This window comes from Babylonia areolata, chromosome 12 (assembly GCF_041734735.1).
Source record: "Babylonia areolata isolate BAREFJ2019XMU chromosome 12, ASM4173473v1, whole genome shotgun sequence".
NCBI lineage: Eukaryota > Metazoa > Mollusca > Gastropoda > Neogastropoda > Buccinidae > Babylonia > Babylonia areolata.
In genome coordinates this window covers 42,511,513-42,524,012 of record NC_134887.1, presented here as the reverse complement: position 1 = coordinate 42,524,012, position 12,500 = coordinate 42,511,513, and the positions used below count along the sequence as shown (strand labels likewise).

The window sequence follows — 12,500 nt, the reverse complement described above, 5'->3', positions numbered from 1 at the left end:
AATTTGTGTATATGTATGGGTGAAAGGATGAATGTCTGTGTGTGATTGTGTGTGTGTGTGTGTGTGTTTGTGTCTGTGTGTGTCTGTGTCTGTGTCTGTGTGTGCGTGCATGTGTATTAGTCCATGTGTGTGCATTTGTTCCGATTATAGGATAGGAAGAAAAGAGATACGGGAAGATTGAGATGAACACACACACACACACACACACACACACACACACACACACCAAGCACCACAGTGACATACGCTGTTTGGATTCAGAGACAGGAAACATAAACAACGGAACGAAGAATAAGGAGAATGGAGGAGTGGGTGGAGGGGGGTGGGGAGAGAGAGAGAGAGAGGGGGGGGGAATGATGGTCGGGGAGGGTTTTGGGGGGGGGGGGGAGTGTGGTGGGATCATCCCAGGGAATTCTAGTGTCTATGGTTCAGCATACTCTCCGATACCCGTATAACATACCCATATTGTACTGCCATTAAAAAAAAAACCTACCTCACACACCCCCACCCCAACTTCCACCCCTCCTCCACACTCCACTAAAACACTGCCACCCCGTTCTCTCTGGGTGGCCCCGCTAGGTTAGGGTATTAAGCCACCCAAGTTTACTGCTCGTGAAACTCTGCCCATTGCGCAGGCGCCGCCCTGCCTCCCTATGTCGGATGACTAAGTCTATAAATGGACACCCACGTCTGCCACTGCCACGGTCGTTCGATTCCAGAGGGATGGGGGGCCGGGGAGCGGGGGGGGGGAGAGGTTGAGGGCTGGAGGGTGGTGTATGAGGTGGGGGATGGGGGGGGGGGAGAGATTGAGGGCTGGAGGGTGGTGTATGAGGCGGGGGGGGGGGGGAGGTTGAGGACTGGAGGGTGGTGTATGAGGCGGGGGGGGGGGGGAGGTTGAGGACTGGAGGGTGGTGTATGAGGCGGGGGGGGGGGGGAGGTTGAGGACTGGAGGGTGGTGTATGAGGTGGGGGATGGGGGGGGAGGTTGAGGACTGGAGGGTGGTGTATGAGGTGGGGGATGGGGGGGGAGGTTGAGGACTGGAGGGTGGTGTATGAGGCGGGGGGGGGGGGAGGTTGAGGACTGGAGGGTGGTGTATGAGGTGGGGGATGGGGGGGAGAGGTTGAGGACTGGAGGGTGGTGTATGAGGTGGGGGATGGGGGGGGGGAGAGATTGAGGGCTGGAGGGTGGTGTATGAGGTGGGGGATGGGGGGGGGAGGTTGAGGGCTGGAGGGTGGTGTATGAGGTGGGGGATGGGGGGGGGGTGAGGACTGGAGGGTGGTGTATGAGGTGGGGGATGGGGGGTGGTTGAGGACTGGAGGGTGGTGTATGTGGGGGATGGGGGGGGAGGTTGAGGACTGGAGGGTGGTGTATGAGGTGGGGGATGGGGGGGGGAGGTTGAGGACTGGAGGGTGGTGTATGAGGTGGGGGATGGGGGGGGGAGGTTGAGGACTGGAGGGTGGTGTATGAGGTGGGGGATGGGGGGGGGGGAGGTTGAGGACTGGAGGGTGGTGTATGAGGTGGGGGATGGGGGGGGGAGGTTGAGGACTGGAGGGTGGTGTATGAGGTGGGGGATGGGGGGGGGAGGTTGAGGACTGGAGGGTGGTGTATGAGGTGGGGGATGGGGGTGGTTGAGGACTGGAGGGTGGTGTATGAGGTGGGGGATGGGGGGGGAGGTTGAGGACTGGAGGGTGGTGTATGAGGTGGGGGATGGGGGGGGGGGTTGAGGACTGGAGGGTGGTGTATGAGGTGGGGGATGGGGGGGGAGGTTGAGGACTGGAGGGTGGTGTATGTGGGTGATGTGGGGGGGAGGTTGAGGACTGGAGGGTGGTGTATGTGGGGGATGGGGGGGGGAGGTTGAGGACTGGAGGGTGGTGTATGAGGTGGGGGATGGGGGGGGGGGGTTGAGGACTGGAGGGTGGTGTATGAGGTGGGGGATGGGGGGGAGGTTGAGGACTGGAGGGTGGTGTATGTGGGGGATGTGGGGGGGAGGTTGAGGACTGGAGGGTGGTGTATGAGGTGGGGGATGGGGGGGGAGGTTGAGGACTGGAGGGTGGTGTATGAGGTGGGGGATGGGGGGGGGAGGTTGAGGACTGGAGGGTGGTGTATGAGGTGGGGGATGGGGGGGGAGGTTGAGGGCTGGAGGGTGGTGTATGAGGTGGGGGATGGGGGGGGGGGAGGTTGAGGACTGGAGGGTGGTGTATGTGGGGGATGGGGGGGGGAGGTTGAGGACTGGAGGGTGGTGTATGAGGTGGGGGATGGGGGGGGGAGGTTGAGGACTGGAGGGTGGTGTATGAGGTGGGGGATGTGGGGGGGAGGTTGAGGACTGGAGGGTGGTGTATGAGGTGGGGGATGGGGGGGGGAGGTTGAGGACTGGAGGGTGGTGTATGAGGTGGGGGATGGGGGGGGGTTGGAGGGAAAGGGGGTAAGGGAGAAGAGGACAGGGGGTGGTGTATGAAGAGAAAGGGGCGGTTGTTGGTGTGGGATGGGTTATTTATTTATTTATCTATCTTTCTATTCACTTATCTGTTTATTCGTTCATTTATTTATCTCTTTTTTTTTTCATGTATTCATCTAATTATTGATTCGTTTGTTAGTCTGTGTATCGCTTTGTTGATTCATCTGTTCGTTTCGTACAATGATTTATGGCTATTTGTGTGCTCGTTTTATATTTATTTCCATGTTTATTTATTCATTTGTTTATTCATTTATTACTTATAATATATTCAAAAGGAATCAGATATGAAATTTATTCATCCCTGCCCATCTGGAGATTAAACACAGTGTAAGTACCTTTCTGGTCTGCTTTGGTTTCTTTGTGCATTTGTTTGTTTAATCGTTGTGCAATTACTGTTGCTGGGTTTTTTTTTATGTTTTTTGTTTGTTTGTTGTTGTTTTTTAATAATAATGTTTTCTTGTCTGCTAACTTTTAATTCTATTGCTTGATTGCTTGCTTGTTTGATTTGCTAATCTATTAATCAACCAGTTAATCAATCATTTACTCAAACAAAAAATTCAGTTAACCAATTAATTCATTCCTTTTCCTGGCTACGCTTTATCACAATGTGTGCGTGTTGTAATTGTGGTTGTCAATTTCAGGTCACACTGTCATCGTTATTCTTACATTTGTTTGGAATTACACACAGTGTGTGTCTACTGCTTTTTTTCTCAGGCTGCACAAGATTGGAACTTTTTTCTTTCGTTTTTTTTTTTTTTTCTTTTTCTTTTCTTGATAAACAGATTCTTCGCTTTCTCCCTTATGTTTGTTGTTATTCCTGTTTGGGGTTACATTTGCTACGGTTTTTTTTTTGTTTTTTTTTAAATATAAATTCTTTTCAGTGAAGCTTGTGAAGTGATTTTCAGGTAGACAATGATTTCAGTCATGGGTGCCAGTGTGCATAGTAAGCCTGCAGGTATGTGTGCATAGTAAGCCTACAGGTATGTGTGCATAGTAAGCCTACAGGTATGTGTGCATAGTAAGCCTACAGGTATGTGCGCATAGTAAGCCTACAGGTATGTGTGCATAGTAAGCCTACAGGTATGTGCGCATAGTAAGCCTACAGGTATGTGCGCAAACACACAGACGAACGTACACGTACACAGAAATGCACGTAGTGTATATTTGTGCTAAAAGATACTTTTAGTTGATATTAGACATAACCATTCTTGCATTGTAAGTGAATTTTTGATTATGTAATTTCTATACAACAGCCTATGTGTATGCGCGCGTGTGCATGTGTGTGTGTGTGTGTGCGTGCGTGCGTGCATGCATGCACATGCTTGTGTTTTGGGCTCATCATTTACACACTCACACAAACATGTGCACGTGCACATACTTAAACACGCACACGCATGCACGTGCGCACACACAAACACATACACATGCACGCACACATACACACTCAGTACTCAACATTTTTTTGTATTAATAGGCTACATGTTATTCAGCTCAACACCACATGTGGATAAACAAGTGATTGTTGGATTTTGAACATACCACTCATGACATTATCCATAACGACAGTTAAAAAGTATTGCAGCTTCTTCGTCTTCTTCGCTCGTGGGCTGCAACTTCCATCACTGTGTATGACCGTCTTTACTCCGCCATGTTGGCAACCATACTCCGTTTTCGGGGGATTGGGGTATGATGCACCTAGTTTTCCAACTTGGAATTCTTGGTATAAATTTCAATATCCGTATCAGTAATAAAAAATAAAAATTAAAAAAATTAAAAAACCCACAGCCAAACTGTCCATTGTAGATGAATCAAACGTTCTCTGGTCATCGTATTTTACTTAAATTATCTATTTTTATGGGTAGAAAAAAATACTGTAAGTGACATATCAATCTAACACACACACACACACACACACACACACACACACACACGTGTACACACACTGTGAAAGGCTGTTTTTGCTTTGTTTTTGTTTGTTTGCAACTGATGTTATCAGGTTTTCCTATGCTGTAAGGGTCTCTCTCCCTCTTTCCTTTTTCTTAATTCATCATTCGTTTTTCTAACCAAGCCGACCACACAGCGCCACATCAAGGACTGTCAAACTAAACATCGATCCGGTAGAAACAAGAACATGAAAAAGACAACACATGTAGAAGAGAAAATCAGACACAATTACAGTCGTATACACGCACACAAACTTAGCATATGCCTCTCATGTTGTCCAATTTTCGCCAGATGATTAGAAAGAAAACAAGAAAAAAGAAACTAACCTGGCCATAAGTATAGTTGTACATAACACACAATATTAAATATGACAACATAATAACAGGCAAAAAAAAAAAAAAAAAAGAAGAAAAAAAACAAGACAAAACATAAAACTCACACACATACTAAGAATGCCCAATAATCAAGTCCAGAAAAAGACCACACAAAAAAGTTAATGCTTTCCAATATATATATATATAGTGAATGGACCCCGCAATGCATAGCATGCAATGTGAAAGGAGGAGACTGATGAAAGCCAAGGAAAATGCCAGAAACCATGACAGCCACTGGAAACTGAAGAGGAAATTGATGGCACAGAACGAACGTCCAGATGGTGGGGATACTATACTACCTGCAGTATTGTGAAAGAGCCCCCTGACATCCACAACTGGAGAATCTACAGAGGATGGGAGCACAATGTACAGTGATTACAGGAAAGAAAACATCACATTGACGATATATGATTACAGGAAAGAAAACATCATATTGACGATATATGATTACAGGAAAGAAAACATCATATTGACGATATATGATTACAGGAAAGAAAACATCACATTGACGATATATGATTACAGGAAAGAAAACATCATATTGACGATATATGATTACAGGAAAGAAAACATCATATTGACGATATATGATTACAGGAAAGAAAACATCACATTGACGATATATGATTCCAGGAAAGAAAACATCACATTGACGATATATGATTACAGGAAAGAAAACATCACATTGACGATATATGATTACAGGAAAGAAAACATCACATTGACGATATATGATTACAGGAAAGAAAACATCACATTGACGATATATGATTACAGGAAAGAAAACATCACATTGACGATATATGATTACAGGAAAGAAAACATCACATTGACGATATATGATTCCAGGAAAGAAAACATCACATTGACGATATATGATTCCAGGAAAGAAAACATCACATTGACGATATATGATTACAGGAAAGAAAACATCACATTGACGATATATGATTCCAGGAAAGAAAACATCTTATTGACGATATATGATTACAGGAAAGAAAACATCACATTGACGATATATGATTACAGGAAAGAAAACATCACATTGACGATATATGATTACAGGAAAGAAAACATCACATTGACGATATATATCAACTTTTGCGGGAAGCAATACATACACAATTTTAATGTTCTCTCTTTCTCCCTCACTTTCAGCCAGTAGGAAAACGTTAAAAAACAAACAAACAAACAAACAAACAAATAAAAACAACAACCAGAAACAGCGATTAGAATTCTTGCATCAAAACAGCACATTGTGGTCTGAGTTAATATTTTGTATAAACCATTTTGACAGATTATCTAGCAACAAGCAACAAAAAGGTATAATTCTGACATTGAAAGTCTAATACACTTTGCAATTATTTCAATTGTGTGTGTGTGTGTGTGTGTGTGTGTGTGTGTGTGTGTGTGTGTGTGTTTATTTTTTAACAGTGACAATTATGATGTGAAGTTGTTTTTCATCAGACTGAACTCTACTTTTTTAACTATCCAGTCGTCGATACATCAGTCAGAACACATTACTAAAGTGTTTGTGGTGTTTTAGTTGGAAGATTGGGGCATCTCACGACACAGGCAAGTACAAAGAATAAAACCAATCACATCTTTTTACAAAACTGCGAAAATGTGTGTTTGTAAATACATAAAAACTAAGAGTCGAAACTGTCATTGTCAATGATCTTCGAAAATCAACTGAGATATCAAAACGTTTCAAATGGTTGTGTTATTTCTGATGATGAGCATATTTAGCTTCATAAAATGTACATCAGAAAAACAACAACAACAACAATCATCATCACAACAACAACAACAACAACAACAATAATAATAATAATAAAAACAACAATAATAACGATGATGATGATGATGATGATATCATCATCATCATAATCAGGTGTTTTTTAGTAGGCATCTACTGATCATCACAAAACAGCTTATGATAATTATTAAAAAAATTTAAAAACCCAACAAATGTCGTCCATGGTAGTGTTTTCTTCTTTACATCTGGTGGTGATTAAGTACACTTTTTTTCTCTGTGTGTGTGTGTGTGTGTGTGTGTGTGTGTGTGTGGTGTTGTTGCCTGAAACGAGTGGGTGTCCTCTGTCCCAGCATCACGGCGACGAGGTCTCCATGGCCACGTCCATGTGGGTCAGGATCCACTTCAGCCGCTTCTTGTTCATCCCCATGTCCAGAAAGGGCACCCAGAAAAACACCTGTCACACATCATCGTCATCATGTTAACAGTCATCGTCATCATGTTAACAGTCATCGTCATCATGTTAACAGTCACCATCATCATGTTAACAGTCATCATCATCATCATGTTAACAGTCATCGTCATCATGTTAACAGTCATCATCATCATGTTAACAGTCATCGTCATCATGGTCATGGTGCTGGTGGCACATCATCATCATCATGTTAATAGTCATCGTCATCATGTTAACAGTCATCATCATCATGGTCATGGTGCTGGTGGCACATCATCATCATCATGTTAACAGTCATCGTCATCATGTTAACAGTCATCGTCATCATGTTAACAGTCATCGTCATCATGTTAACAGTCATCATCATCATGGTCATGGTGCTGGTGGCACATCATCATCATCATGGTAACAGTCATCATCATCATCATGGTCATGGTGCTGGTGGTGGAGGAGTGGTGGTAATGGTGATGATGATGATGATGATAATAATAATAATATTAATAATAAGTATAATTATTATTATTATTATCATCATCATGATACATTGATACAGAGCTTTCAAACCTCTTAATGATGATGATGATACATTGATACAGAGCTTTCAAACCTCTTAATGATGATGATGATACATTGATACAGAGCTTTCAAACCTCTTAATGATGATGATGATACATTGATACAGAGCTTTCAAACCTCTTAATGATGATGATGATACATTGATACAGAGCTTTCAAACCTCTTAATGATGATGATGATACATTGATACAGAGCTTTCAAACCTCTTAATGATGATGATGATACATTGATACAGAGCTTTCAAACCTCTTAATGATGATGATGATACATTGATACAGAGCTTTCAAACCTCTTAATGATGATGATGATACATTGATACAGAGCTTTCAAACCTCTCAAAGTGCAGTGAGAAGAAGGAGGACGAGGAGAAGGAGCACATTTTAGCCTACAATAGCGCTTTAAAACCTCTCTAACCGCTTTACATTCACACACACACACACACACACACACAAACAAACAAAAAACCACGCACACACAAACACGCACAAACACACTGACACACACTGACACACACAGACACTAACACAGACACAGACACAGACACACAAGGATAAGTCCTGCAAACAACTTGAACTAAAATACACACACGAAAATGCTCGGAAACATAATAGTATTGCAAAGGCATAAATTCACATGCAACAACAACAACAATAACAATAACAGCAACAACAACAACAACAATAACAGCAACAACAACAACAACAAAGCATACAAAAAGCTTTTCTGCCAATTACGAACAGATAACAAAATATTCGTATAACACATGCCAAAAAAAAAACCAACAACAACCCCAAAACAAAAGACAAAAAGCATCTGCCAAATTACGAACAGTTAATCTAAAATATTCATATTAAAAACGTCTGTAATGTCACAGAAAACAACATAAACACACATATTGCCCACAACAAGGATTGAGAACGTAGGTACCACAGTGAGTGTTGAGAACTGAAAACGTATGTCCACGTACCGCACTGGGGATATACGTACTACACTGAGCACTGAGGACGTACGTACCACACTGAGGATGCACATACCACATCGAGGATGTGTGTACCACACTGAGAATTGAGGATGCATGTACCACACTGAGGATTAAGGACTTAGTACCACACTGAGGACGTACGGACCACATTGAGGATTGAGGATGTATGTACCATTTTAAGGACTGAGGATGTATGTACCACACTGAGGACGTACGGACCACATTGAGGATTGAGGATGTATGTACCATATTAAGGACTGAGGATGTATGTACCACATTGGGGATGTGCGTACCACACTGAGGATTGAGGACAAACGCACCACATTGAGGACTGAGGATGTATTACCATATTAAGGACTGAGGATGTATGTACCACATTGAGGATGTGCGTACCACACTGAGGATTGAGGACAAACGTACCATATTGAGGATTGAGGATGTGCGTACCACAGTGAGGATTGAGGACAAACATACCATATTGAGGATTGAGGATGTATGTACCATACTGAGGATTGAGGATGCACGTACCATATTGAGAATTGAGGGTGTACTTACCACACTAAGGATTAAGGACCGTGTACCACACTTAAGATTGTGGATGTACATACCACATTGAGTTTTGATGTTGTACGTACTACACTGATGACTGAGGATGTACTTACCACACTGAGGATGTACTTACCACACTGAGGATTGCAGATGCACATACCATAATGAGGATTGAGGGTGTACTTACCACACTGAAGACTGAGGATGTACATACCACATTCAGGATGTACATACCACACTGAGGGTTGAGGATGTACATACCACATTCAGGATGTACATACCACATTGAGGATGCACATACCGCACTGAGGGTTGAGGATGTATGTACCACACAGAGGATGCACGCACCACATTGAGGATGCACAAACCGCATTGAGGGTTGAGGATGCACGTACCACACTGAGGATGCACGCACCACATTGAGGATGCACAAACCGCATTGAGGGTTGATGATGCACATACCTCATTGAGGGTTGAGGATGCACGCACCACACTGAGGATTGAGGATGCACGCACCACATTGAGGGTTGAGGATGCACATACCTCATTGAGGGTTGAGGATGCACGCACCACACTGAGGATTGAGGATGCACGCACCACATTGTGGGTTGAGGATGAACGCACCTCATTGAGGGTTGAGGATGCACGCACCACATTGAGGATGCACAAACCGCATTGAGGGTTGATGATGCACATACCTCATTGAGGGTTGAGGATGCACGCACCACACTGAGGATTGAGGATGCACGCACCACACTGAGGATTGAGGATGCACGCACCACATTGTGGGTTGAGGATGCACGCACCACACTGAGGGTTGAGGATGTACTTACAACACTGAGGGTTGAGGATATAGGTATGTGTAATACAGTGAGGACTGAGGAAGCAGAAAGAACGATGACACACATACCACATTCAGCAGACAGGCTCCCGGCAGACACAGAGGCAAGAACCCACTGGAAAAGGCTGAAATCTGATCACACACCAACACATACACAAGTGCGCGCGGAACACACACACACACACACACACACATACACACAAGTATGCATGCATGCACGCACACATACACACGCATGAACAAACACACACACACACACACACACACACACACATTGCTCAGTGCTGTCATCATTTGCAGAATTTCGAATCTCAGTGAATAATTACTAAATTAGTTACACACACACACACGCCATCATTAGTACTCAGTGAATAATTACTAAATTAGTTACACACACACACACACACACACACACACACACACACACACACACACAATCATTAGTAGTCTCGTTTATCGTCGAGAGAGAAGGGTGTGTGGGGGGACGGAGAGAGGGGAAGAGTGAGATACATACATATATATATATATATATATATATATATATATATATGATGGCCTAGAGGTAACGCGTCCGCCTAGGAAGCGAGAGAATCTGAGGGCGCTGGTTCGAATCACGGCTCAGCCGCCGATATTTTCTCCCCCTCCACTAGACCTTGAGTGGTGGTCTGGACGCTAGTCATTCGGATGAGACGATAAACCGAGGTCCCGTGTGCAGCATGCACTTAGCGCACGTAAAAGAACCCACGGCAACAAAAGGGTTGTTCCTGGCAAAATTCTGTAGAAAAATCCACTTCGACAGGAAAAACAAATAAAACTGCACGCAGGAAAAAATACAAAAAAATGGGTGGCGCTGTAGTGTAGCGGCGCGCTCTCCCTGGGGAGAGCAGCCCGAATTTCACACAGAGAAATCTGTTGTGATAAAAAGGAATACAAAACAAAACAATATATATATATATATATATGGAGACAGACAGACAGACAGACAGAGACAGACAGATGAGAGAGAGACGAGACAGACAGATCCAAAAACGCAACACCACACCCGCAAAAAAAAACAAAAAAAACACACACACAAAATCTCAAAGACAACACAGAGGGAAACACAGTCATCTTCATTAAGTCACTACAGTGACGCTGGTCATTCTAACTGGTCAACAACACACCTTCACCGTGTTGTCCACACAGTCATCTTCATTGAGTCACTACAGTGACGATGGTCATTCTAACTGGTCAACAACACACCTTACCGTGTTGTCCACACAGTCATCTTCATTGAGTCACTACAGTGACGATGGTCATTCTAACTGGTCAACAACACACCTTACCGTGTTGTCCACACAGTCATCTTCATTGAGTCACTACAGTGACGATGGTCATTCTAACTGGACAACAACACACCTTCACCGTGTTGTCCACACAGTCATCTTCATTGAGTCACTACAGTGACGATGGTCATTCTAACTGGACAACAACACACCTTGACCGTGTTGTCCACACAGTCATCTTCATTAAGGCAGTACAGTGACGATGGTCATTCTAACTGGACAACAACACACCTTGACCGTGTTGTCCACACAGTCATCTTCATTGAGTCACTACAGTGACGCTGGTCATTCTAACTGGACAACAACACACCTTCACCGTGTTGTCCACACAGTCATCTTCATTAAGTCACTACAGTGACGCTGGTCATTCTAACTGGACAACAACACACCTTCACCGTGTTGTCCACACAGTCATCTTCATTAAGTCACTACAGTGACGCTGGTCATTCTAACTGGACAACAACACACCTTCACCGTGTTGTCCACACAGTCATCTTCATTAAGTCACTACAGTGACGCTGGTCATTCTAACTGGACAACAACACACCTTCACCGTGTTGTCCACACAGTCATCTTCATTGAGTCACTACAGTGACGATGGTCATTCTAACTGGACAACAACACACCTTGACCGTGTTGTCCACACAGTCATCTTCATTGAGTCACTACAGTGACGATGGTCATTCTAACTGGACAACAACACACCTTCACCGTGTTGTCCACACAGTCATCTTCATTAAGTCACTACAGTGACGCTGGTCATTCTAACTGGTCAACAACACACCTTCACCGTGTTGTCCACACAGTCATCTTCATTAAGTCACTACAGTGACGCTGGTCATTCTAACTGGACAACAACACACCTTCACCGTGTTGTCCACACAGTCATCTTCATTGAGTCACTACAGTGACGATGGTCATTCTAACTGGTCAACAACACACCTTACCGTGTTGTCCACACAGTCATCTTCATTGAGTCACTACAGTGACGCTGGTCATTCTAACTGGTCAACAACACACCTTACCGTGTTGTCCACACAGTCATCTTCATTGAGTCACTACAGTGACGCTGGTCATTCTAACTGGTCAACAACACACCTTCACCATGTTGTCCACACAGTCATCTTCATTGAGTCACTACAGTGACGCTGGTCATTCTAACTGGACAACAACACACCTTGACCGTGTTGTCCACACAGTCATCTTCATTGAGTCACTACAGTGACGCTGGTCATTCTAACTGG

The 12,500-nt window shown here is 44.0% G+C and overlaps 1 protein-coding gene across 1 annotated transcript in view; it reads right to left on the bottom strand.

Annotated features, from left to right (window-relative positions):
* Positions 1-6,162: 6,162 nt before the first annotated feature.
* The window catches only part of LOC143288646 (uncharacterized), a 14,089-nt gene continuing 7,751 nt past the window's right edge, over positions 6,163-12,500 (bottom strand). The window contains exons 5-6 of the mRNA XM_076597314.1: positions 10,001-10,063; positions 6,163-6,986 (exon numbers count right to left, since the gene is read on the bottom strand). Of these exons, the coding sequence (XP_076453429.1) occupies positions 6,885-6,986; positions 10,001-10,063 (165 nt within the window). The 3' untranslated portion in view covers positions 6,163-6,884. The remainder of the gene's footprint in view (positions 6,987-10,000; positions 10,064-12,500) is intronic.